General features: G+C 40.1%; 2 protein-coding genes across 3 annotated transcripts; one reads left to right on the top strand and one right to left on the bottom strand.

The window, feature by feature from the left end:
* Positions 1-839: 839 nt before the first annotated feature.
* On the bottom strand, positions 840-10292 carry tbcb (tubulin folding cofactor B). 2 transcript variants are annotated; one of them, XM_033632002.2, is made up of 7 exons: positions 10013-10292; positions 7235-7377; positions 6891-7034; positions 6299-6392; positions 5658-5849; positions 2944-3016; positions 840-2824 (listed from the first exon to the last, which is right to left on the bottom strand). In XM_033632002.2, the coding sequence occupies exons 2-7, from the start codon at positions 7352-7354 to the stop codon at positions 2710-2712; spliced, it is 738 nt and encodes a 245-aa protein (XP_033487893.1). In that variant the 5' UTR covers positions 7355-7377; positions 10013-10292; the 3' UTR covers positions 840-2709. The 2 variants fall into 2 exon arrangements, with proteins under 2 accessions (XP_033487893.1, XP_033487891.1); XM_033632000.2 differs by lacking the exon at positions 10013-10292 and adding an exon at positions 7800-8053.
* Positions 10293-15354: 5062 nt separating this feature from the next.
* six5 (SIX homeobox 5) lies at positions 15355-26732 on the top strand. The gene is made up of 3 exons (XM_033632320.2): positions 15355-16075; positions 19906-21371; positions 23031-26732. The coding sequence occupies exons 1-3, from the start codon at positions 15390-15392 to the stop codon at positions 23684-23686; spliced, it is 2808 nt and encodes a 935-aa protein (XP_033488211.1). The 5' UTR covers positions 15355-15389; the 3' UTR covers positions 23687-26732.
* The last annotated feature ends 241 nt before the right edge of the window (positions 26733-26973 follow it).

Below are 26973 nucleotides of genomic sequence, written 5' to 3'. Positions count from 1 at the left end.
AACAAGGACAAAACAATCATAGAGACACAAAATGGCAACAAAAAAGGATATAACAACCACAGAGAGACTCAAAATGACCGCCGACACAAATGACCACAGAGAGATACAAAGGAACTACAAAAAGGATAGAACAACCACAGAGACTCACAATGTTAAAAAAGAATACACAAAATTACCTAAACAACTACAAAGAGATGGAAGACATAAACAAACAAAAAAAGACAGACAAAACCACTACAAAGCCTCTGTGTCTTGCTTCTGTGTAGGAAAGCTAGTGGGGCTTTTTGCATATCTGTGCCCAGGGGTCCATTGTCTCATAATGCGCCTATAACCTCAATCAGTTACAAAATGAATGCTGCCTACATGTTCATTCACCAGATATATCAATCCAACAAGATAATAACACTTGAAAAGGGCCATTCTGCACTTGCAGTTTGATATCTGAATTATACTTTGCTGATAGTGCATCTGTAATATGAATATTCTGCATGTTGTAAATATTCACTGTAGCCTCCTGTCCTGTTATCTTGAATGCAGTGTTTCCAGGCATTGTGTTTTTTTTCCTATTAAGGCATTCAAACTTGTTCTCATTGATTTCTCAGCAAAAGAAGTAGTGTGGGTAATTGTTTTCCTTCACAATGTTTTGCATGCGTGCACTACAAATTTGTGGCATATTTTTTCATTGTCACATGCGGGCCTCTCTGTACATTTAACTCCCTCTATGGTTGAGTACAAACAACTCATTTTAAGTAAATACAGTATTTGGTGTAATGAAGTTAGTTGCAGGTAGAGAGTGAAATGGTCTGTCATATGTACAGATGAGTCAACACAAGCTCCTGTAGTGGCAAATCATTTTTATTATTATGCATCACCCTTTGGCACATCAACACCAGCTACCTTAGAGTTTTTACAAAAGGAAAAGAGAACAGCAACACTACATTTTTCTACGTGTGGTTATGACATTTCATTGAAAATAAAACCACAAGAATAATTAATTTAAATTTTTTCCTGTAAACTTTAGAGGATGAAAACAACATGTTAACAATATTAGACCGAAAACATAAAACAAAGAGCAAATACACATTTGAGCATCATTCATTGTCAACAGCTGAGTGTGGTGGTAATTATAATGGAGAGAGGCGGTTAACTGGAGAGTGAACATTTTGTTGTTTGTCTTTTTCTTCTGTTTTGAAATATTACTCTAATGGACAACCTGTTTCTATGGTATCCAAACTAATGGGACATTGTTAAGTACACTTTATACTTGCGCTACAGATGGGCAACGATATCAGGTATGTTTCGGTGTTGAACATCTTCACTAAACAACTATTACGTAAGCCACCCACATGAACAAAAAAACAGTATTATAGAATGAGTGAAGGACATGAATATAAAAAACTAACAAAGACTGCACCTTAACTGCATGAAATTCAATGTGTCGTGCTTCTATGGAACAACAGGGGGAAAAGACACGCAGGAATTCTTTTAAAAAGTCCTCCTAGGCCTGATTTAAAAATTTAATCACTTGTTAGTACAATTTAGTATCAATGTCACAGCTCAGACTGAGTTTTCCTAGAGATGTCTAAGCACATGTGATAAAAATCTCCATTTGCAACTTCACTGGATTTATTCTTGGATTTTGTCATCCGTCAGTATATAGGAGAGCTCGGTTTAAATTAAGTGCATACATTTAATTTGATTCATCTCATTTAAAATGGAAAAGACAGTAAAATTGAGCCTTACCAATTTAAATGATAAACTTGAAACTGTTTTTTTATTATTGCAGTGGTTCAATATAAGCAGGACACATCGACAAGTACATTTTAACAAGAGGAATTAAGTCACCAAATATTAAAGGGACATTACATATTCATTTTGAAACCTAAAAATAGGGGTTTACATATTTCAGACAAAACAGAAAATGAAATGTAAGGAATTTGAAGTTGTTTAGAGAGGAAATATCTACCCTTGCAAACTTTTCCACTCTTATTCCACACACTGAACACCTACAGTATGTAGCTGAAAACAGGTTAGTTGCTCTATACACTCTGATAGGGGAGATTTATTGTTCATTCCTCTTCAACTGTGAATTTCTTGTTTCTTGGTGGAATGAGTTTGAACATTAAGCACTCATTTTATTCAGTGCTAGATTGGAAAACAAGGTACACCGCCACTTTTTAACACGGTTATATACAATCATCTTTGTACAAACTGATACAAACTAAATGAGTACAAATGAAGTTATCTCCGCTGTCAGTACAGACTTTTAGATTACATAGAAGACTCCCGTGTTTGGAAAGCCTGGAAGCAACGAGTATTGCTAAAGCAAGTAAATGGAACAGAAGTGCATGAAGTGAAGGAACACATATTAACTTTCGTTATGCTGCCTTACATGCAAGAAAACCTCCTTTATCACCATGTTGGTGCGATTATCACGAGCTATTATCATCATATCCAGCACACCAAGAGATGTGCTGCCTGACATTCACCTCTATCAGATTGCGTTAGTGAGAGAGACCTTGAATCTATAAAACCTTTAAACACCACTCTTTGGATCATGCCCTCCAGAGAAGCACAAAACAAAAATAAATCATTTGTAGCAATGACAGTGACTTTCCGACATCTCCGTTTGGTGAATGGATAACAGCTTGAGGTTGACGCTCAAATTCAGGACAGAAAAACTCCACCCCCTTCTGTCAGGTAGCAGTCCTACATCTCATCTAATCCGAAATCCTCCTCGGGAAAGTCCCCCACAGTCACACTCAAGGGCTTCACAAATCCACCATATTTGTTCTCGCATTCAAAGTATTGCTTTCCGTTAACGCTGTGGGAACACAATTCAATACGACACAGGGTCAAATGCAAAATCAAGACCAACATGATGAACATTGCGCATAGCTTTAAAAAAAAAAAAAAGGAGAAAAAAAAAGATAGTGCTCTTACGTTCCATCGTGCTTTCCCAGGGGCTCATCGTACTTCACACCTACCCAATAGCCTGGCTTGAAATCTGTTGTACCTGCAATGAACGGGACAGCATTTGCTTTTTACAAGTTATCTTTTCTCCTGTTGTTGTTTACTTCGTCAAGATCCTAAATTCTTAGTCTTTTTTAAAGAAGTAATTCACCGCTGAAAACCTTGTCTTTGCATAAAACTGGGCTGTCTAGGCTCCTCATAAAAGACATGGGCTATGGAACCAACTTGACGGCGCCACTGGCCGCACCCATGTGAGTTCCTCTTTTCGCACGCATCACACTTGACCTGCTACGCCTAACGAGCGAAATGGAGCCTTCGGATGTCAAGAAAAAAAATAGCCTCAGGAGAGTCTAAATTGGCCCAATCTCAAGGGAAGTCCGAGGTTTGGGACAGCTTGTAAGTAACGTGCAGGTCGGCTTCGTCGAGTGTACCAAGTGCAGCACGATGCTGGTATATGACAGCAAAAAGACAGGGATCTCGACACTTAAGAGGCACACGACAAAGGCTTGCCATGAAAAGAAAGACGAGAGTCAGCCTTCAATGTCCACGTTCATATCCTTAAAAAAAATGTCTAAAAAATGTTTAAACCAGGCTCGGGCTCATAATTACAGTTAAAGAGTCAGGACGGGTGGGGCTCGGACAGAACATGTATGGGCTCGGGTGGGGTCGGGCTGGATTTTTTGGGCCCGATCTAAGCTCTACTGTTTAGGTAGTAGAAAAACACAAACAGTTTTTAAATTGGAGCTATGTGACCAGAGAACGCACAAAAAGGGCTGTGGCATTTACTTTTGCAACCTACAAAAAAAAAAAAAAACAACCTACAACTCCCAGAATGCACTATGCTGCTACCGCTGGCGTTTGCTCTGATGCCAGCTTATCTGTTTTGAAATAGGAAACAATATGGCAGTCGGCTGGTAACAATAATCTAGAGTTACAGTTAAACAGTAAGCTAAAATGTGTTTCTGAAAACATTTAAGGCGAGAAACAGGCAATGCAGTAACAGAGTCTTGTTTTTTATTTGATCAGCGCTGCCTAGTTTTACAGTTTAATCTGAGTTTGAGAGAGACAGCAAAAGAAAGAGGTGGATCTCTCCCTCAATCTGCTTCTATCCTCTTTATGTCTGTGTTGGTGAACATACGAAAATGCAGACGTATGATCTGTAATTCGAGCAACGGTCCTAGAGCCGGTGAAATTCTGCTGGATTTGAGCTAGGAGATGAGAAGGGAGATCTGGGCGCTGGTAAGATAGCGGTAGGCTTACTATAGTTCATTTACACATACTCCCCACATTGTTTAGATACAAAGCTGGTTGAAATTCCATAAAATCTACAATTAATAGCCCAAGCTTTTATTTGCTTTAATCACTGAGGTCAACCAGCGTGTATTTGGGTCTATATGGGACAGGCCTTTAATTCCTTGCACACAAAACTCTTGCTCAGCAAAGAAGGGAAATCTAAAACATCTAAAACAGAATGAATATTACTTGCATAAATATTAGACAACTGTACAACACACAACAAAAACAAATAACTCATTCGATCTAGCCCCTACAGACAGGGCATCAGAGAGAGAAAGAGACACAGTTACAAAGGTAGTTTAACGGCAACAGAGGATTACGGCACCCAGCATATCTGCACACCACTCTTTATCCTCTTAAAACAATATTCACAAGTTGGATTTTCTTTTGATTCTTCTAAACAGTAGACTCTTGCAGACTGAAGGAATATAAATAACTTACCTCGAGGTAATTCAGGGATGTACACATATACAGACTTTGCCACTGCTTTGGAGGTAGGAAGTCACCACCTTTTTTTGTCTCTCTTGTTTACCAAGCTAGTAAACTAACTGAATTATGGTCTTCTTTGGTGCTCATGGTTTCAGTAAAACGAACCAACAATTTATATTTGTATGCGTGATCAAAGCAGCTAACTAGCATTAGCTTAAGCGAGTAGCTGGCGACTTGTTGGACTTTAAGAGGTTTTAAATATCCAAAGAATTGCCATAGGAATGAACTGCTTTGCATCGTCAACTGCAACCAGATGCGGCACCTTATTAAGACTGGCAATTATTTGTTACTCGACTCTGCGTTTGACTGTGACTCAACTTTTAATTGAAGTTTTATGATATCCCTGTAACTGCTGAAACTGGCAGTGGCATTAAAAACACATTTTAAATTCGATTTGTTTATGTTATTCATCTATTCAAGTGAAAGGACAGTTTTTACCTCTCCTGTGTGTTGTAAGATCCGAGATAATATTCAGTAAGTTTGGGTAATTACAAGCCATCTTATTGCTTTATAGGGCAAGCAACAAAAAACCTTGAAGACATTTAACCAGAACTTATTTCACTGAACAAAGAGAACTACCTGACACAGTGAATTACTTCCAGTCTGGCCACTTTTGGACAAAGACACTGTTCTGGTTCAGTACTTTTATTCACATCAGATGAAATGTGAAGGATTTTCTCTTCAGCAGCCCATCCAGCAGTTACTTTCAGTGTCCTAAAACTAGCGGAGCACTGAATAAAAAGGGTTACAATTCCTCCTACATTGCTCGCATAGACTGTGTAATTGGTCACCATAAATTACAACAAAGGCTGCTCTGTTGGAGAGAAAATCCTCAGTCGCACAGGATTTAAACCAGTGTCTTGAAGAAAATTAACCAGCTAAGCTTTATCCACACTTACCAACATACATGACTGTGCCAAGCTTCGTGGGATGCCCGACGACCTGCACTTTGCATCGGCTGCCAACAGATATGGCATCAGCAGCAGCCTTCTGTTCCTCCTCGCGAGCAGCAAGCTCAGCTTTCTTCTTGGCCATTTCTTCCTCGTTGAAGTGACCAACACGATGTTTCTTCATGAATGACCTTGCTGAATCTGAAGAAAGAAAAATTGGATTGTGCTTAACAAAGGATCCTTCAAAACAGACTGAATGCTACAGAGCATCTTCTATCAAATAACAGAGTATTCATTCACATTTGTCAATGGTTAGCATACAAATAAATCTTTCTAAATAGTAACAGCTCAGGCATACTGTAATGTTTTGTTCATGTCTGCAACTAAGAATTATTCACCGATTATTGTCTGGATATAGTGATTGATACTTTATGGTTAATTTTCATCGGACTGACTTAATCATCATCTAATCAACTTAGCTAAATACTGTATGTACTGTGTGGCTATATGTTCTCCTCAACTGCTGGATTAGCTCTATTTGGTCATGGTATTTGGGAAATATATAGTGTTTTTTCAACACCAACAGCACAGGAAAAAAACTTGCTATGAAAATGACAAACTGTAGAAAAGCTTAAGTGTGTAGACTGTACCTGTTCTCTTTTCATAAACGTCATCTGGGAGTTCATACTTCTCCACTTTGGAAACATCAGTGAACTCGTTCATCTGACCACTTGTATCTGTAACCTGTGATTCAGGATGAGACACAGATGGTTAAAAAAAGTTCCACATGCTTTAGTCAGTATCTGCAAAATGTGTGAGGTCAAACAAGCAAGGTAACTGTAACAGTGTCATGTCCTTTTTTGTCAGCATTACATAATTGTGGAATAGTAGTGCAGTTGTGAGCTGCAACTGTTTTAACAACTCACACTTAGTGTGAGTTAGTGATTACTCATTAGTAAACCCAGGTGAAAAGGATAATTATTTTATTAACCGCTACTGACATAGCAGGCCTCTCATTTTAAAACCCATTCACAATTGTAATACTGCAAACTCTGGACGATGAAAAAGTTCCAGACACATGTCTCTAGTAAACTTTTAATTTCATACAATTTGTTGCTCTAAAAACATGTGTTATCTCATTTGAGACAAATTTGTTTTTGCCTATATATTATATTCTACCACAATACTAAAGTGGTCTGTGCCACTGTAGTAATTGAGCTTCCAAACCAAGCAGCTACATACGTGTATTCTGCAGTTATCATCCACGGGATAGGAGCCCAGCAAAGCATCATTGTCATCCATTTTCTGCAGGAACTTGTCAGAGACACTGAATAACTCCAGGTCCATGCTGGAGGAAGACGCGCCCACAACCATCTCCAATTTTCTCTGTTACAATACAAACAAAATAGTACATGTATTCACAAGATATTTGAGATATTATTATTGTCTCTGATATCTTAAGAAGGCAGAAATTGAACAGTTATGTCAATATAAAGTGTATTATGCAGGTTAGATCTAGAAAAAAACAACAGTAGAGACTATAATGTGTGCATCTTCTGAGGTGTATCATGTATGGTAAGTCTTACCTTTAGTTCTGCTATACTAATCCCTCTATTGAACCTGAGTGGCACCTCAAAGGAGGAGATGGTTCTTGTTAGGCGCACACTAACAATGGGATTGGTAACTACTGTCACTCCTCCGTCCATGATGCCAGTTGAAAGGTCAAATACTGAAAACAGAGGACAAACAATGTAACATATTAGCAAATGGGTGAGAAACTGATACACAATTATTAGAAAAAGGTTATTTCCCGGTGTTGTGTTGCATGGTTCTGGTTAATAGCCGAGAGTAAGTAAACTCCTACCGAGGCCATTTCCCATCCTTGTAATTCCAATAAAAGGGCTACAAGGACCTCCATAATGTGGACTAAAGTACACCCACTTCAAAGTCTTTCTAATTGTTTCCCTTTTACCACTCATAACTTATTTTCAGAATCATCAGACACCCAGCTGGAATAGTGAGCTGGCCACATGAGGAGATGAATGCTGCAACATCAAAACACGAAAACTCCTCACAATGCATGGAGGGTTCCACCCAAAGTCCAGCACCTCACACTCTATGAGAAGCAAAGATTATGAGTGTCAGAGTCACCATTCAGGATGAAACAAGGAGCATCCAAGAACACATCAGGAAGACGGTCCTTCGGGAAGACCTGCTCAGACTGTGCCTCAGGCAGCAGAAACCAGAGGGTGATGGGGAGGAAGAGGAGATATCGTGGACCAAACCCCTCCATGGGATGTATGTACGATCAGCAGATAGAGGAAATGACTTCAAAAATTCCTACCAGTGTCTAGATAAGGCAGACCTAGAGGACAACACAGAAGTCTTTCTCTTGGCAGCACAAGAACAGGCCCTGAACACCAGATCCATTGAGGCAGAGATCTACCATAGCAGACAGGACCCCAGTGCAGGCCATGCAAAGAGGCCCCTGAGACAGTCCAGCATCTAGTAGCAGGATGTAAGATGCAAGCTGGGACAGTGTACAACCAAATGGCTGGGTCGCTACGTCGCCCCAGTCAAAATGGTCGCACAACGATTACGTCACATCCAGAGCCCGTAACGTATACAGGAACCCTCCTCGTACTCCGCTCTCTCAATGGAGACACGGCGGTTGAGTGTGCCAAGCAAGAGGATGTTCCTGTAGTAGTTCCTGCCCCCCAAATAGTACCAGGAACTTCTTCAGTGGAAACGGGCCTATAGAGAACCAGGGATTGCAGAAAACACATAGCAAACCCATCAAGAGGGAGATTATACATATACATATACAAAGGGATGGGCAGTATTCCTATTACTTGTATTTAAAATACGTATTTCAATTACATTTGAGTATTTTGTAATTTGTAATTTGTATTTGATAAGGCCGATAAAAAGCAAATGTAATTTGTAACAACATACATTTGAGTGGAGTGATTTTGTATTTAAAATACTCAAAATACTTTCTCCACAAAAAAAATAAAAATAAATAATAAGCTACACATTCTTATCATATTGGATGTAACAATATTTTTTACTTTTTTATATATTTTTATCTATATGTTTTTTTAAACTTGGGCCAGTCAATGTGCCCTTCAATGACCTAGTGGTCTGTTTTACTGGACTGTGCATAAAATAGGAAATTAGATGTTGTTGTGGTTGATGCTTGGGATGAGTATGCTACAAATCAATTGCCTCACGTGGGATCAATAAAGTTGTCTGAATCTAAATCTGAATCAATAAATAATATTTTAGGGTAGCCTACACCAAATTGTGAGAAAACAAGTGCAAATGTGCAATAGCTGCGACCAAATTTGCTACTATCATGCCATTAATGGATGAATCATGGTTGTTCTTTCTGGCATAGTTACTTGTGGTCTCTAATTGCAGCATGTACATTTTGAGCATTTTTGGTCAAGGACTAGAGTTATTCACAAAAAGAATTGAATCGGTTAGTATAGCGCCACCTGTGGACGAATCGTGGGCATTCTTTCTGGTATAGTTACTCATGGTCTCTAGTTGCACTATGCAAATTTTGAGCATTTTTGGTCAAGGACTTTTTGAGTTATTCACGAAAAGCTTTGTGGACCGACCGACCAACCGACCGACAGAGTGACCTATAGAGCTGCGGGTCGCTGCTAAAAAGAAAAAGAAAAGTATTATCTGTATTTGAAAATACAAAATACGTGTATTTTATTTTGATACATTTTCTGGCACCAGTATTTTGTATTTTATTTTGCTACATTTATTTGAGGGGTAATTTGTATCAAAATACATTTTGATGTATTTTTGCCCATCTCAGAATGAAATTAGTGGACAGAGTGCAAAGACAGCTGGAATACATACAGATTTACTAGTGTAACAGGTCGCTTAATGTGGTAGTTAGCATATACCGCGTGTTTATATTCATACTTACTAACGGTGATGATATTGACATGTTAATAACAGTGTATAAACTATAAAAACATACCATGTACAGGTTATGTTCAGGGTGTGTTTGTTGTTCCAGGGTTATTTACACTAGTGTAGTGAGACTGATATTTACTGTGCAGTGGTTTTCTCTCACATTATTCTGTAGTGAAAGATTAACAGTTATGTTTAACTTGCTAAATCATCATCTTTCTCTGTTACGTTTACATATTTTATCCTCTGCGGTTATTTACGTTTCATTTCACATGTGCGTATTTTAGCTAGCTAGTTTAGATTAGCTAGCCACAGCCTGCGTTTACATTAGCTTTTTGGGTAGCTACTAGCTAGCAACAGCAGAGTCACATTGGATTCACTGAACACCACAAACACTTTTTGAGAGAGTACAATGTTGCTATAGTTACCTGTAAAAGCGTCTCTTTTCTAGCAGCTCGATACAGATTTCTCTAAACAGTATCCACCTTAGACAACTGAAGTCTCCGCAGCAAGCTGTTCTAGCTTTGCCTCACCACGCCACAAATCACGTGACCAGCCAGACGACACACCTCGTTACGTCACACTCGCGCGCTTGTTTTTTTAATTCAGTGTGTTCTTGTCAGTCTACCTAAATATTTAATTTAAATCTCTTTAAAGTTATCTGTTTGGTAATACAAGTCTGTTGTTGTGCTGTATTATAATATCATCACGACATTTCCTGCTACGCCCAGCTCTGGAACATTCTACCCGCCCCCAAACTGGAAAACACCAATCACATCAAGAAGCAAATAAATTCAACCAATAGCATTGGAGGCACCGCCTACTCATCGGAAGATTGACAGGATGGAAAGCCAATCATCGGAGAGAAGCGAATGCAACCTCTGAAACAACCACACAGCGGCGCTGTCCTCCAGTTTAAACCACCAGGGTAAACAAAGACTGAACAAAAAGTTTCTTTACATGAGGATTCATTCAAACTTGCCATATTAAACAAGACATTTTGTCCATTGTTTGGAAGTTAACGATTCTGTTATAAGAAAATATAGGCCTGTACTGTATATTACTACAGGTTTGACCTGATAAACAGCTTAATCTCAGACTCAATAATGACCAGCAAAGCCACACAGTTAAGGCTATTATAACTTTCGTCTCCACCCTGTCTGTTTAGTATTTCAATAGCTGATTTTGTGTATGACATTAATGTAAATTCCTTAAAAAGTCGTTGTCCCGCTCTAGATTGATTTAAAAAAAAAAAGTCAGCTTGAAACAATTTCCCTGACAGAAAAGCTACCCTTTTCTTTAATAGTGGGCGTACATGTATTTCAGTTAGCCAAAGTATTCATCGAGCACAGATAACAGACCAGAGCATGTATGGGCAGAAAGAGGAGATCAAAGAAAGCTGAGAGCTATGCTGGGAGAAGTAGAGGGGGGGGGGGGGGGGGGGCGAGCCCACAGTCTTACAGCAAATGATTTACATTCCTATGGTTGCTGATGAAGATGGAGGTCTGCAAACCTGGAATCATTCATTCACACCTCATCTGCAGGTCATGTTCACATATTTGTAGCACATATATCACAAAGAACATGACGATTTCTGTGTCTGACACAGTGTTTATTAACATCCGAGGTTCAAGTTAAGGTCTGTACATACAAATGTAGTTGCTTTCGGTTTTTATCATTACAACAGCACATAAATTTAGACAAGTCACCTTTTTTTTCTTAACCTGCCCTACAATGAATGAAGTTGGCACTGATGTAGTCTATAAGAATGTATATAAGCTGATGCACATCTGTTGCAGAGATCCATAAAAGAGACATAAAGCATGTCACATATGCTAATCATACCTGCTGTGTTAGTGTAGACTTAATTGTGTGTTTGCACTGACAGTATTTGCATAGGGAAACCACCTCAGGCACACTGAACTGTGGGATCCGGTTGAAAAACTGGGAGGACAGCAAGTCTCACCTGAGCAAGCACAGGGAAACTGTCTTATAAAGGCCTTATTCATTACACATGACGTATGTTTTCAGATTCTCCCAGGAGTGTGAGGTTAATACTGCATGAGGTGAGCTTCGGTTATTGTCTGAATTTACCATCAAAGACACACCAATACTCGTCGTGGTCTGCAGTGGTGGACAATATCTGAGTCCTATGAGTCCTGCTTGTACATTTTATTTCACTATTAGTTTATTACTAGCTTCCCCACCAGCAGCTACTACACTGTAATGCATCAGTTATTAATGATAGGATATCACACTCTAACAGGGGCCATTCTGCCAACTGATTAGTGCTTTTACGGCTGCAACGTACAATTTTCATTGCTGCTTAATCTGTGGATTTGTTTCTGGTCTAGTCAAAATATATATATATTTTTATTTTTTGTAATCACTGTCAGAAATAATTTCAATGAGTTCAAGGCGGCTTCTTGTTTTATCTGACCATAGATTCAGTTTACTATCACATGACAGCGACAAGCAGCAAACTCTTTCTCAGATTCAAGAAGGTTTTTAGCCTGAAAAGTGACCAAAATGATTAATTAGTTATCAAAGTAATTGATCAATAGACTACTGGTTCAGCTCTTCTAACTTTAAGTACATTTTGTTGACTTGTGTAGTTTTATTAAGTAGAATTGTGAATGCAAAACTTTTACTTGAAGCATGGATGGATTTCTGAACGGGCAAGTGTCAGATGGGGCCTCCTGGCCTTCAACTGCAAAATGTTAACGTCAAATTAACACTTACCAAGTAGGAAGAGACTCAATAAGACCATAAAGAGATGCAAAGACCTGCAAAGAGACACAGATAACTATAAAGTGACAAAAATTGCAAAAGAAAGACACAAAATGACCTCAAATAGACACAAAATGACTATGTGCCACCACAAAATACCACTTGTTCTGCCCAAGCAGTGCTCAAACATCAGTCCAAATAAGTCTGCACCGAGTTTGAAAGACTTAATAAGTAACAGATATATTAAAAGAAGTATTAACCACTCTTAAGTGTTGACGGGGCTTTGCCTTGTGCTGCTTTCTGCAGTTTACGGACCTGTTTTCTGGCCTGTCCGTGATGTTGAACTTGACACACCAAAAAACCCACACATAAACAGAAAGGCATACTCATCTGCTGCAGAGCTGTGTACATATCTCTGGTCTACTGGCAATGGGAAAGGAATCTGTAGCCTATTTTTGGTGGGTTCATCTGTATCATACACAAGGTGGAAACAAGGTATGCTTGGGTTAACCTGCTAAAAAAGGCGACAGACAGACAAGTATGCCTTTGTGTGTGTGTCTTTTTTTGGTGTGTTATGTTTGATGTCCTCAGTAGACCAGAGAAGAGGTAAACAGCAGAGAGGAGCATGGAGGCTTATGAAAACTTAATGGTGGTCGCTTCTTTTTACTTATTCAGTCTCTCTTTGAAATTCAGTACAGACTAATTTGGACCAATGTTTGAGTGCTGTTGAGACAAACACGAAGGGTATTTTGTGGTGGCTCGTCATTGCATTTTGCCCGTAAATGAGCTAAAATGAGCCTGTTCATCCTAGTGTTGTGTTTCCATCAATGCTGATGAGACGATAAATACCTGTGACTACCGCAGAGTCATTTGACCTGGGAGTGAATGCCAATCGAAACCTTTCCCACTGCATTAAAAAGCCATATGTAAGCAGGTTTTTCTGCAGTGGGAGAGGGGCTGAAGAGAGGTGGTGGGGCCTTTTGCATATCTGTGCCCTGGGGCCCATTGTCTCACCACATCTATCTCATCACACCCATGACTTGTAGTGGAGTATTTTTAACATGGAAACATTGATACGAGATCTCTATACTTGTGCCATCATCCATATTAGTCAGATGCTTGAGAACTTTTTTGTTTTATAAAACAGCAAATGTGAAAAGTGCCACTGATAAGAACATTTGTAGTGTTCAATTCAATTTTATTTATAAAGCCCAACATCACAAATCACAATTTGCCTCAGAGGGCTTTACAGCATACGACATCCCTCTGTCCTTGACCCTCACAGTGGATAAGGAAAAACTCCCCCAAAAAAACCTTTAACTGGGAAAAAAATGGTAGAAACCTCAGGAAGAGCAACTGAGGAGGGATCCCTCTTCCAGGACGGACAGACGTGCAATAGATGTCATACAGAACAGATCAACATAATAAATGTACAGTAATCCATATGACAAAATGATACATAAACAGAGACAGAGACAGAGAGGGATGCAGGGCAAGCAGTAATGACAATAGCTATAATAACATTAATTTTAGTAATAACATTATAATATTATTTTTGTAAGTACATATTAATATATGATGGTATATGTATGTAACAATAATAATCATATATGTATAATAATGGTGGAAGTATGACTAAGAAACATCCGTCTTTACGAAACGTTGGAGTCCTGTCATGTCTTTATCAATACAGTGAGGGTAATCACCCAGCAGGGCTCTGCCAGACTTTTGCTTTTATATTTCCCCTATGCGCATATCACATACACATATGTCATTGTCTGGAGTACAAATTTTGTATTTGTACTTTTCTGTGTGATTATAATATCATCCTGAGACCCAAACATTTGTTTGGTATGTATTTTTAATTTCTCCATGCCATTTGGGATCAGTAGGACTGGATAAGTATAAAAAAACTAAACATTATCATACATATCAACATATAATCATAATAAAGTCCCAGTGTCCTCAAACCAGTACTTCGTAATTAAAAGTGTCTTAGCTTGCCACTGTGGCTTGGTCAAATTCGTTGTGATATCAAACTACAAGCATTATTCATAATATAAAGCTAGTTTCAATCATAAAATCTGAGCAGTTTTTGTCCACTTTTGTGTCGGGATTGGCTGCAGCCTGACTTGGCAGAGATGGCTGCCATCTTGTTTTTACATGGATTAGTGTATCCTGCTCTTACTACCACTAGATGGGACAGAAACGTGTCCACAAACGAGGACAACAGGTCTAAGTTAATCAGAATGATGTCCTCATGGGAGGGTCTTAGGAGGTTAAGGAGCGGACAATTATTACTTTTATTTTTCATTTCTTTAGATATAAAAAACAAAACAAAAAACTTTTACCTTTTTCTATTTAAATTTTGCTTTATGCACATATCACATACACATATGGACCATTTCATTGCTATTCTGTTGCTAGGGCAACGACTTTGGTCCCTGTTTACTTCCTGTCAGCTTCTGCATTAACATACATTCAAACAGGAAATACAAAGGGACCCATTTAAAATGTTTATGTTTTCTGTTTGTACCTGTACTTTTCTGTGTGATTATAATGTGGAGTGGTCAATTATTACTTTTATTTTTATTTCTTTAAAATTTCTTTAAAAACAACATTTTTTTGTTACCTTTTTCTATTTAAAATTTGCTTTTTCTAACTAAATGGTTAATATGAAGGAGTGGATATTTGTATTTTCATCTATCTTGCTGTGTCTATGTTCAGAACATTTCTGAATATAATGTATACAGATGTTATATACAGCTGTAAAAATGGAAAAGCATACTTTGTATTGTTGATGAAAACTAAGTAGAAATTAAGTGAAAAGGGAATATGTTGGAGCTAGTGTAGTATAACTTAGGGATAGAAAAATCTTAATATCTAAATCTTCTAATATATAGTGTTGTCCTATAGAGTAACTTTGAACAAAGACATAGGGTTGGTAAAGGGGCGTGACAGCAGGCACAGTCATGGTGTGTTCGGCTGGTGGAGACTGGGAGAGAGGGCTGCTCTGCAGAGGGAGGGAGGGAGAGAGGAGGAGGAACTACTGGAGGAAAAAAAGTTAAAGTAAAAATGGCTTCCTTGTCTTTGGAGTCCACAGAACAATCTGAAAACAGCACGGACGAGCCGACAGTCGCCGAGTACAAAGAAGAGCAAGACCCGGTGCAAGTCTCGGAGCAGTTGCTCCAAAGTTTCCAAAAGTCGGCTCTGAGTTTTTCCACTGACCAAGTCTCATGTCTGTGCGAGGCCCTTCTGCAGGCGGGCAATGTGGATCGCCTGTGGAGATTTCTATCCACCATACCTCCTTCGTCCGAGCTGCTACGTGGCAACGAGACCCTGCTCAAGGCCCAGGCACTGGTGGCTTTCCACCGTGAGGAATTCAAGGAGCTGTACGCCATCCTGGAGAGCTACGACTTCCACCCGTCTAACCATGGGTTCCTGCAGGACCTGTACCTGAAAGCCCGCTACAAGGAGGCGGAGAGGTCCCGGGGCCGCAGCCTGGGCGCAGTGGACAAGTACCGGCTCAGGAAGAAGTTCCCTTTGCCCAAAACTATCTGGGACGGAGAGGAGACGGTGTACTGCTTCAAAGAGAAGTCCCGAAATGCATTGAAGGAGTGCTATAAGAGCAACAGGTACCCCACTCCGGACGAGAAGAAGAACCTAGCCAAAGTCACCGGGCTGTCCCTCACACAGGTCAGCAACTGGTTCAAGAACCGCAGGCAGAGGGACAGGACCCCGTCCGGGACCCACAGCAAAAGGCAAGACCAGCAAACACATTTATAGAACTGTATCTGCTTTGTGGAGGGAGTTAGGTGAAGTCATGATCCAGCATCCAGGCGACAGCTGTCTGAAACTTCCCTTTGTTTATTCCAGAGCTTGTTCCCTTGTGTTTATGACATTGTTATTAACACAAAACAGTCCCTGAAACTCCCAAACCAAACCTTAATAGTAAACAAAGACCTGCAGGCCCGCTGCACATAGCTGCACATAAAGAGCATGCACACATTAAACTTCAAAAGAGCAAAACTAACAATTAAAAACACTGCTTCATGTAGAAAGTATGGCCAGGGGAGCTGACATTTGACAGCAGTAAAGCCACCCAGGTCTGAGACCAGGAGCATGTTGCTTTGTTATGAAATGTGAGATCCAGGCGCCCACCATGGCTCAAGTTTCCTGAAACCCTGCACCGCTGCCTGGGGCCTGCAGGGTGACTGAGGTTAGAGTAAAAGCTCTATCAGGGGAAGGTAGGGAGAGAAAAAATCCTCTTTAAGCTGCTCTCATACAGGCTGAAATCTCAGAGTTTTGCAGCCACTATTAATCCGAGCAGGGGGGAAGGCAAGTTGTGAGGAGATAAGAGAGAATACAGCAGGAGTTATCTTATCAGAGGGTTTGTGGTGGTCTGGCAGACAATCTGAAGGCGGCTATACATTAAACAAAGACACGCCCTGAAAGAGGATTCTAGGAATCTGATCCAGCTTTTGCTCTAAATTGATCCACTGTAGGATGAAATGGTAAAGATGACCACAAAAGGTCAACAAGGATCAATACATATAACTAAATGGTTGGTGTCTTTGCCAGTACGTCACAAGTTAACCACTTAAAATCTGTTCTATAATAAACTAGAAGAAAGTTTTATCATTCATTTAATCTAAACATGAAACATGTCTAATGTCTGGTGTATTTTCTCCAGATGTTACTTTAGAAATAGATGATATTTAGAAATGTTTTTATTTAAGTTAAGAAATCATCATGTGCTGCGCAAAGCCACTTGCACAGCACACTTTTTTGTAACTGCCAAAACGATTAAACAATTGAATCCTACCCTTCAAACAAACAAACTTACTAGCAAACAAAAACAAGACAAAATAAATTAAATAAATAAATATGTAGCAAGTCACCAGTAGTCACTGTAGTGCTGGGCAGAATGATCGACCAACTGCTTCACCTCTTGGAGTATCTAGTTTGAGTGTTTTACATTGAATTGCCCATTGAATGCATCACCTTCAGGGGCTCACAGTGACAGCACATAGAGTTAACATCATTCAGGAAATTAACAACAGTACACTGATTTATTCAGAAGAGTTTTAAATCAATTGCTGACTCTCAGAATGGATGTTATCATGAAAATGTTACTTATGTCATCATCTTTACATAGCCTGATAGTATGTATTTTAAAGGTCCAGTGTGTAGGATTTAGAGGGATCTACTGGCGGAATTCTATATAATATTCGTAACTATGTTTTATTAGTTTATAATCACCTGAAAAAAAGAATTGTTTTCGTTACCTCAGAATGAGCTGTTAATGTCTACATACAGAGTGGGTCCTCTTCCACGGTGTCCCCCATGTTGCTTTGCAGTAGCCCAGAAGGAACAAACCAAACACTGGCTCTAAATTGGGCCCATTCGTGTTTTTGCCTCAGTCGCTGTATTAACTCTTTACCACCAAAACTAGCGTGTGTACGTGGGTTTTTTAAACAATATAGGCTATAGAACCCTCTCTCATTGCCACTAGACTAGAGCCTGTTTTTTGTTTGTTCTGTTGCGTCATGTTCAACATCACAGGCAGTGAGGAAAACACATTAGTAAACTGTAGAAAGCAGCATGAAGGCCTCTGAAGATATTACAGTGGTTACTTCTTTTTATATATCTCCTACTTTATACAGTCTCTCTTTCAAACTTGGTGCAAGCTAATTTGGAATGATGTTTGAGCGCTTTCTGGGCGGAGACGGACGTCATTTTGTGGTGGCATGTTATTACATCTTGCTAGTAAAGGAGTTAAAACTAGCGAGTTCATCCTGGGTGTTGTAATTCCATCACTGCCGATCAGAGCCGGAGCAGATAAATACCTGTAACCACTGTGTAATTATGTGTCCCAGGTGGTAATGCTGATTATAGCCTTTCCCATGACATACAAAGCCAGATGTTAACAGGTGTTAGTGGGTTTGTTGTGCTGTGGAAAAGGGGGCTTTTTTCTTGCTTGCTTTTCTTGCGTCAGTGCCACTAAATCATACACACTGGACTTTTAATTACCAGAGTCAATACATATTTGCAAATTGCAAACATGCAGATGCTTCAGAGTTGGCTTAAAGACATTTTTGCCAGAAATCACAAAGTCACCCTAAAATTGAACATTTAAATATCAAACACTTATTGAATATTTTGCACTTATCACATAATAAAATCATCCATTATTATTACAAATAGTACAGGGAGAATTTTGTTTGTCTGAGGATCTCTGGACTGTTTTTGTAAACCAGAAATGGTAATGTATGATAACTTTAAATGTCCTACTGAGTTGCACTTCTAAACATGAAGATGGGTGTGGTGGTGAGACAATATATCATGATTACTATTTTTTATAGGAATATATGTGTAATAGCTGTTTTGTAGCCTGACTTTGATGCTGTAAGACATTACATACTCAAAGTTAAATGATTGTAAATGCATTTTAAAAGCTATATTAATTCTGTTCAACACATTTCACACATACTACATATTTATGTGATTACATTTTTTGAATGGTTTACTTTGAGAAGTTAAAAGTATTTCAATTTTACTGCAAAGTAAAATGCCAAATTTAAAGGTTTCTCAGTCCTCTACACGATATCGCAATATCAAATTCTACCATTGTGACTGTAAATAAATTATCAGACCAAAACCTAAGTGAAAATTGGTGCTGAACAACCAGATGCCATCAATATGAATAGTGACAGGAATCAAGAACTGGTTCTAGTAGAGGAATCGGTTCCACATCCATCTGAATCGTGTGCCTCTGAGCTTATCAATTCCTTAAGTCCAGGCCGGCATGTTTTTCTATTTATTGTGCATTGTAAAACTATGATGTGAAACTCATGCATCTACACTGTTGGAAACTCACAAAAAGGAGTCATGGTAAAGAGGAAGAAACCGTTCAAAGCACAGCTTCATTTCACGAAGTAAGATGACAGTAGTGCTGGTTGTATGTAAAATGATTATTTTAAATAGAGACAACAACAAACATGCAACATGGTCCTAAATTCCAAGAATGTCACGTTGGCACTTTATGCATTGCTTTCGAAATGAGCAGCACGTCACTTACCGAGGGTGAATATCATAGACTGTACAAAGTTATGGACATAACTATTGTGACGTCACCCATTAGTTTGTGGACTCCCTTTTTGAAGCCTCATGTTCAGCCATCTTGTTTTTTTTGGAGCCAGAAGTGACTATATTTGGGTGAGAGGGTGGAGCTATGGAGGAGTGACAGATGGATCTGACTGAGAAGCGAGGACATTATTGGCAGACAGCCTGTCACTCAAAGTGGCCCACCCTTAATTATGCGTAATTTTAAGCCTTAATAAAATCTTATCAATTCCCATCTCTGAAGATAAAGACATTTGTGCACAGATACTCCTTGTTTTTCATGTAGATCGCCTAATGTCATAAACCCAAATACTTTAAAGGATTATTATATTACAAAGGGAGAAGATGTTGGTGTTTCTAAGTGTTCAAGTGCACTCAGGTTGAGCGCTGAAAAAGTCCAGTGCCCGACCCTCTAAATACAACCACTTTTCTCTTATTTGACCCATTTATTTTTCCTTCATTCCAGTGAGTCTGATGGGAACCACAGCACTGAGGACGAATCGAGCCCCATGGACGATGCCCCTGACAAACCAGAGGAGGTTGCCGGCTCCACAGCCTCCATCATCTCTCTCTCTGCCGTCCCCTGCAGCACTGGAGGCCAGCTCATCCTCAACGGGTCCGGTGGCTTCCTCACAGCCCCCCAGTCATTATTACTTAATGGAAACTCCCTGATCTCCAGCACCGGTGCTGGTGTCATAATTAATGGGCTAAACTTGGGCGATTGCCAGACAGTCACACTGAGTCCTGTTGCCACCAACTCTCCTTTGATACTGAACGGGGCTCAGGTAATAACCAAACCTAGTATCAGTGTGCAGCAACAGCCAGTTGTTTCTATGGCACAGCAGGAGGTTACGGCCATGGAGGCCAAGCCAGGTAGTCTTCCAGCAGTTGTTCTTAGCACCAACAACACACCAGTCTCAAACCATCCATCCATCATCTCTCCTCCTCTGCACACCAAAACAGGAAGCGGCAATGCGATGGATTTCATCAGCATCCCTGATTCAGAGGGCAGCAGCCAGACAGTATCTTCTTCTTCATCTTTATCCCCCTCCTCACCAACTCTGTCCTCCCCAACCAGTCTCCCCTCACTAGTCTTAACACAAAACCCCCAGCGCCAGGAGACCCTCACCCTCCCCGCCTCGATGTCGTCTGCAGGCATGGTTATCTCCACCTCTGTCTTCGCCACTGCTGGCTCCCACTTAAACGCCTCTAGCTCTATGGTTTCCTCCAGCAACTCCACCCCTCAGGTTTTCTCTCTGCCCCAGGTTGTGCCTTCCATCCAGGGTATACCAGTATCCCAACTGGTCCAGCACTCTTCAGGAGCCCAGGTGTCCCAGTGCCCTCAGTTGGTCCCAGTATCCCCCCTCACTTCACCAGCTCCTCAGTTCCAAAACCAGACAGTGAACACAAGCAACAGACTGGTGCAACAGCAGCAAGACGCTTCAACATCTCTGTCTGAAGGTGCCACAACCATAGTCTCTATCTCACAGCTAACCAACAATCAGCTCCCACAGCGAATGGTACACCACCTGGGGGACCAAAGCACAAACTCCACACCCAGCAAAATCCAGGTCCCACAGGTCATTTCCATCTCTTCCCCGACACAAGTCGTCCCAGTCCCCCAGGCCAAAGGCACCACACCAGCGCAGTTAGTCCCCCTCTCCATGCCTCAGCTGGTCCCAGTCTCACCCATCCAAACGTCTTCCACCATCTCTTTCCCCCAAGTGGTACCGGCCAGTCCTTCTCTCTCCATCCCCTCTGCTGGAGTGCCCTTACAGATCCTGTCTTCAGCTCCTGCAGGGGTCACACAGGGTCCTCTCAGGATAAACCAGCTAAGGCCCATTCAGAGTGTGGGTCAACCAGCAACCAGCGTGGCTCCGGGTGTGCAGCTCCTCAACTCTGGGATCATTCAGCTTCCCTCTGCTCCTCCAGGTACACTGAATTCAATAGATATTTGTGGATAGATTGAGACACAATGATTAGATGAATGACAGAAAATGAACCAGCAACTGTTTTGATAATTAAGTGTTTTTAAGATTAATTTTGGGGGTGATTTTGCCTTTAATGACAGGACAGCTGTGGATAGACAAGAAAGGTGGGATGACATGTAGCAGAGGGCCATTAGCTGGAGGCGAACCTGTGCTGTTGCAAAGGGCTCAGTCTGTATAGGGCTCATGCTCTACCAGGTGAGCTAGAGGAAGTGCTTCTATAACTTTTGAAGCAAATTGCTAAAAAGTTACTGCTTCTAGCCTCTAAAATGTGAGGAATTTTTTTTGTCATACATAATATTAAACTGAATATGTTTGGGATTTGGACTATTAGTCAGATAAAATAGACAAGTTAAGGACATGGACTTGAGAAATGATTGTACAATGAGCAGTTTTCACCATTTTCTGGCATTATATAGACTAATGGACTAATGGAGACAACAATGAGCAAATCAATGGACATAAAAAAAAGTTACTTGCAGCTGTAAAAGCAAATTAATGCGTCAACATTTATTTATTTGGAAAGAAACAGTATTTTCTAAACAGTCTAATTGTTTGATACTGACCTTTTTTTTAGCACCAATGTAGGTAATAATTATGTCATTACATGGATTAACTGATAAATATATTTATTGATATAATTAATTGTTACTGGAACTAACAAATGTTATGTATTATTAATTAATCTGGTGGTTAATTTCTGAATAAATTGATCATTTGTTTGGTCTGTAAAATATCAGAAAATAGGGGAAAATGACCATTTAGTTTACTAGAGCCAAAGATCGTCATGTTCCTTATTTTGTTTTACCATCAGTCCAAAAGCTGCATATATTCAGCTGATTATCTGATAAGACAAAGAAAAGCAGAAACAAACACCATAGAATAGTGGCATTTCTGCTTGAAAATTATCATAATGATGAATAAATTATTATCAAAACAGTTGCCGATTAATTTTCTGTCAATGGATCAATAAACTAATCCTTTTAACTTCTGAATTATTTTCATGGCTGTTTGTCAGGTATGTCTATTAACACAGTAGGTTATTTTATGCATTACATTGCAACCTAACACACCCATAAAAAACATGCCCTAAAAAATGATAATAATTAAGTAAAATTAAAGGTCCAGTGTGTAGGATTCAGGGGCATCTATTAGCAGAAATGATATATAATATTCATAACTATGTTTTCATTACTGTATAATCACCTGAGAATTAGTAGCGCTGTGTTTTCATTACCTTAGAATAAGCCGTTACTATCTAGAGCGGGCCCTTTTTCATGGAGTATGCCATGTTGTTCTACAGTAGCCTGGAACAGACAAATCTAAGGAAAAGGACTATTCTTGTTTTGGTGTAGGTCACAGTAGTTCTCCTAAACACGTAGCAAACAAGTTTCAGTTCTGCTAGATGCCACTAAATCCTACACAGCTAACACAATACCAAGACAGACAGGAGATTATTAATGCTTGACTAATTCTTCCTTACAGCAAATGTTAATTGTGTGAAACACATGCTGTTGTGAGTACTGGTCTGTAAATTAATTTGGTTCCTAAATGTTTTATGGTGCTACATCTCACACTGGTGTGACTCTTGTCACAACCGTAGGTAACCTTCTCCTCGGTGGAAGTCCCTACTTGAGTGTCCAGCAAGGCAAGCTGATTCTGACCATCCCAGCAGGCATTCAGCTCACCAGTTTACCCCTGAAACCAGTCCCTGAGGCTCCACCCATTTCTGCTAATGGTGTGAGCTCTGTTCTCACCTCCTCCACTCCTCCTGCAGCTTTAACCACCTCCGGCCTGACCCCCAGTGGCCTCACATCATCTCCCCTTAACTTCATCAACACGTCTCCACCATACGGTGCTCCAGAGACTGGGACACCTGCCCAGCCCTCCCCTCATGCGCTGGACCATTCAGTCACCCCGACGCCAAATACTCTGACTCCAGAAAGTATGCTCACCCTCAGTCCCATGTACAGTGGGGCGACACCCAGCACCCAGTTGTCCCAGCCAGCCTGGAGCCCTGTGCCCCTCTCCACTTCAGCTAGTCTAACTCTGTTCGATATCCGCAGCAAGGGGGACCTACCTGTAGACCCGGCTTTGTTAGGCCTACCTGGAGGAGAGTCGCTGCTTCTGGGAAGCCCCTCGTCAGAGCAGGATGTGGAAGCCAGCTCGGCACTGGGGAATCCAGAGGAGATGGATGGGGACTCCAAGATTCTTACTCAGCTCCAGTCTGTCCCTGTGGATGATGATTTGGGCTTGTAGTCTGTTTACCCTGTGGGTCGGCAACCCAGTGTCTCTGGATAAAAACATACAGCAGGTTGCAGACTCTGCTGTCTGAGAGATTTTACTCCACAATGTCAGTCCTCTAAGAGCCAAATGTTTGTTTTTACAATATGTTCAGCACAGAGAGGCAAAGTCTGTCCCCTTCCGGTGGACCACCACGGGACCTTGTTTTGGAAAAAAACAACGTATGGCAGTCAGTGGAGGGAGACAAATAATTTTTTGATCCCATTTGCATTGTGCCATGAATTACACATATGATGTCTGTAGATTTAAAAGATAATTTTGCTAGTAACAAAAGTCATAGTTTGTCGTATGTAACTTGGATGACTACACAAGTCGTTTTGGAAGCGTTATACCTCTTTCCCTCGCTGAAGCTAGTACTGGGGTATACGAAGTGCGCCATGTGTCCTGCTCGTTCTTTAGCTTCCCAGCTGATAAAAAGACCAGTATAGTCTCATGCTGGTGAAGACTCTCAGTCATCCAGGTCATGGTAATGTTAAGTGCTACATTGTAGGCAACTGGACTTGCTTGAGTTTTAGTTCATCAGTTGTTCAGAGCTGAAGAAGCCTCTTGGATGAGAGGTGAAACGTCCTCAAGAAACTCAAGCGAGTCCAGTTGCCTACGATATAGCACTTATGATGACCAGTATAGTCACTGGGTGAACAGCCGAGGTAAAGTAACATTACATTTGTGCTGGGAACAAAGCTAGATTACAGAGCTAGTAAAGTTGCAGGTGTAGGTGACATAAATTGTGCGTGGCGAGAAATGCAGTTCTCCGAGCAGTTTCACACAAAATTAAATAGTGCTACAATAAACTGCAATGTTCTTGACTCGAAAAATTATTTTTTAAATTGATAAACGTGTAATTCATGGCACAATTCAAATGGGACTATAGAATAATTTCTCTTTGCTGTTGACTACCGTACATATTTTTTTTTCCAAAAGAATGTCCCATGGGAACACTAGGAGGAGAGGGACCTCTGCTCTCTGAGAAAAGCCTAATACCGTCATGGTCTTAGCTGGCACTTTTGAGACAAATCCTCTCCAGTTATGTTTCACATGGACGGGCAGGGTTGTTTTTACTAAAAATCCGTACGTGCCTTATCTGTTTTATCAGATCCAGACAGAAGAAATAACTGGGCTTCATCTGCTTGGCCCACTCACAGGTCCTGGTGGTAAAAAAAGAGACTATATTACGCAAGGCGTTTTGGCTTTGCCCATTCTCTCAGCTCTCCTTTGCAGTTTTGTGGACTACAGACCAAGTTTGGAAAAGATGTCTGGGGTTTTTGCTGGCAGTAGAAGTACTTCATTATGGACCCACCGCAGTAACTTTACACCAAACTATCTGGCAAAGGCATAAATCTAGAAATAACTGAGTGTTGACTGCCTGTCCAGAGCTCAGAGATTCAGGACGTGTTCCGCAGACACTCCAGGAATATAGTGAGGAGCGTATTCTTCACAAACAGGACTTGAGTTTTATGTGAAACTATTCTTACATCATAGCTTCAATGGCTATAAAGCAGTATTTTATTACAATGAGTTACTGAAGTCTGGGCTGAAACATGCTGCCAAACTACATTTTTATCAGTCAGCTGTTTGAAATGACTCTCTGCAGTTTTCAAAAACTGCCCTCCATTAGTAAAGCTACAACACAGGAAAGAAAAGGGTCTTTACTCTATGCAATGCATGTTTAGTTTTTTTTTTTATAGGACACTATGTGGCACAATGGCTGAGTTGAACAGTCAGTACACTTGGGAGATGAGGAAAAGCTTTTTCAAATACATGAAGCATGCATGACACTAAAGCGTTTTGCTGTGATCCCACGTAGTGATGCATCCAAAACCGGTTGATACGTTGATAAGTGCCTTATTTTAAAGCTTATTGGTTTAATGTTTTTGAGTTTTAAAACAGTTTTTCAAGTGCTACACACCTGACCAAATGTTGGTATTCACTCTATGGACATTTTTTGAATACCCACATTTCTGTGTCTGATCTCCAGTGAAAAAATGTGACAGTTTTGGTTGCATTGTCATCGCTCAATCTCCTCTATTTGTATATTTTGCACCTTTTATTCACATGATGTTTACGCTGCGTTGCCATGTTGTTGTGACAGTGGTTAGACTCACATCCTTTCATAATCGGAACATTAAAAATCCCCACTTGACTTTACAGGACACTGATTTCCTGATTAAATCTGCCTTAAATTGACGAAACAGGCCTATTTGTTTGAAACCTAAAATTGCTAATCATCATCATATGAGCTTTCCACTGTCATAACACAGGTGGCAGTCAAACCTTTGGCCAATTATGGTACACAAAAATACACTTTAGTGTCGCATCTAGTTACAGTAATGGCCTTTGTGTTGTTGTTTTTTTTATTAGTTTGTTTATTGTTTGTCTTTTTTTGTACATTTAATCTATTTAAAGCATGTATCAATCAGTAAGAAAATGAGTCCTTGTGGAAAAACGCAGATAGGAAATGATATTCATTTTCACTCGGAAGGTCACGTCGTTGGGCAAACTGAGGTTGTGTAATCTTAGACTACAGGTATTAAATCAATAGTTATGGCAGGTAGGTAACTTTCAAACACAGTAGGTTATTCCTCGTTAATAAATGTTGAGGTCATTCATTCTCAGCGGCCTCTGTGTAGAATATTAAATGGCTTGGACAAATCAATTTTAGTCTTTTAGTAGTTAGGGGTAAAGGGAAATGTGTCCTGTGTGTAAAATACGGTAGTCTGCGTTTGTTTAAATGAGCCATTTCTTACCAAAGTATGTAGACGTTGAAGCCTCTGTGGGCTTATGCACATTTGTACCCGTCTGTTCGTCGCCTCGGATACGTTGTCACTCTCTCCTACCTGACACACATGACTCCAGATTTAACCAAAGATAATGTGTTCTGATCGACTTTTTGATAGTTCTGAAAGGGATCGTTTGTCATTCAAGGTTCTTGTTATCTCATTTTTGTATTCAAATGCATTCTATTTTTTATATTACATATTATTGTAATAAACTACATTTACAAAAAAAAGGTTTGGCTTTTATTATGAGTGTTGGGAACTGAGTTGCTGTCAATGCTAAAACTTGTTGACTGAGGATTTTGCTTCTAATTTGGCAAGAAAATTTTATTCAAATGTGTTTTCGCTCTGCACAGCGAAACCATCATCCTCTCCCTTGCTGCGGGTGACTGCAGGTCCAATAGTGAATCCAAAGTGTGTGTGGGGTGTGCATGGATGTGTTTGTACAAGAGAAGGAGGGATGTATGG

This window comes from Epinephelus lanceolatus, chromosome 4 (genome assembly GCF_041903045.1).
Source record: "Epinephelus lanceolatus isolate andai-2023 chromosome 4, ASM4190304v1, whole genome shotgun sequence".
Taxonomy (NCBI): Eukaryota; Metazoa; Chordata; class Actinopteri; order Perciformes; family Serranidae; genus Epinephelus; species Epinephelus lanceolatus.
The sequence above is the reverse complement of the archived record's forward strand: the minus strand, read 5'-3'. Positions and strand labels throughout refer to the sequence as shown.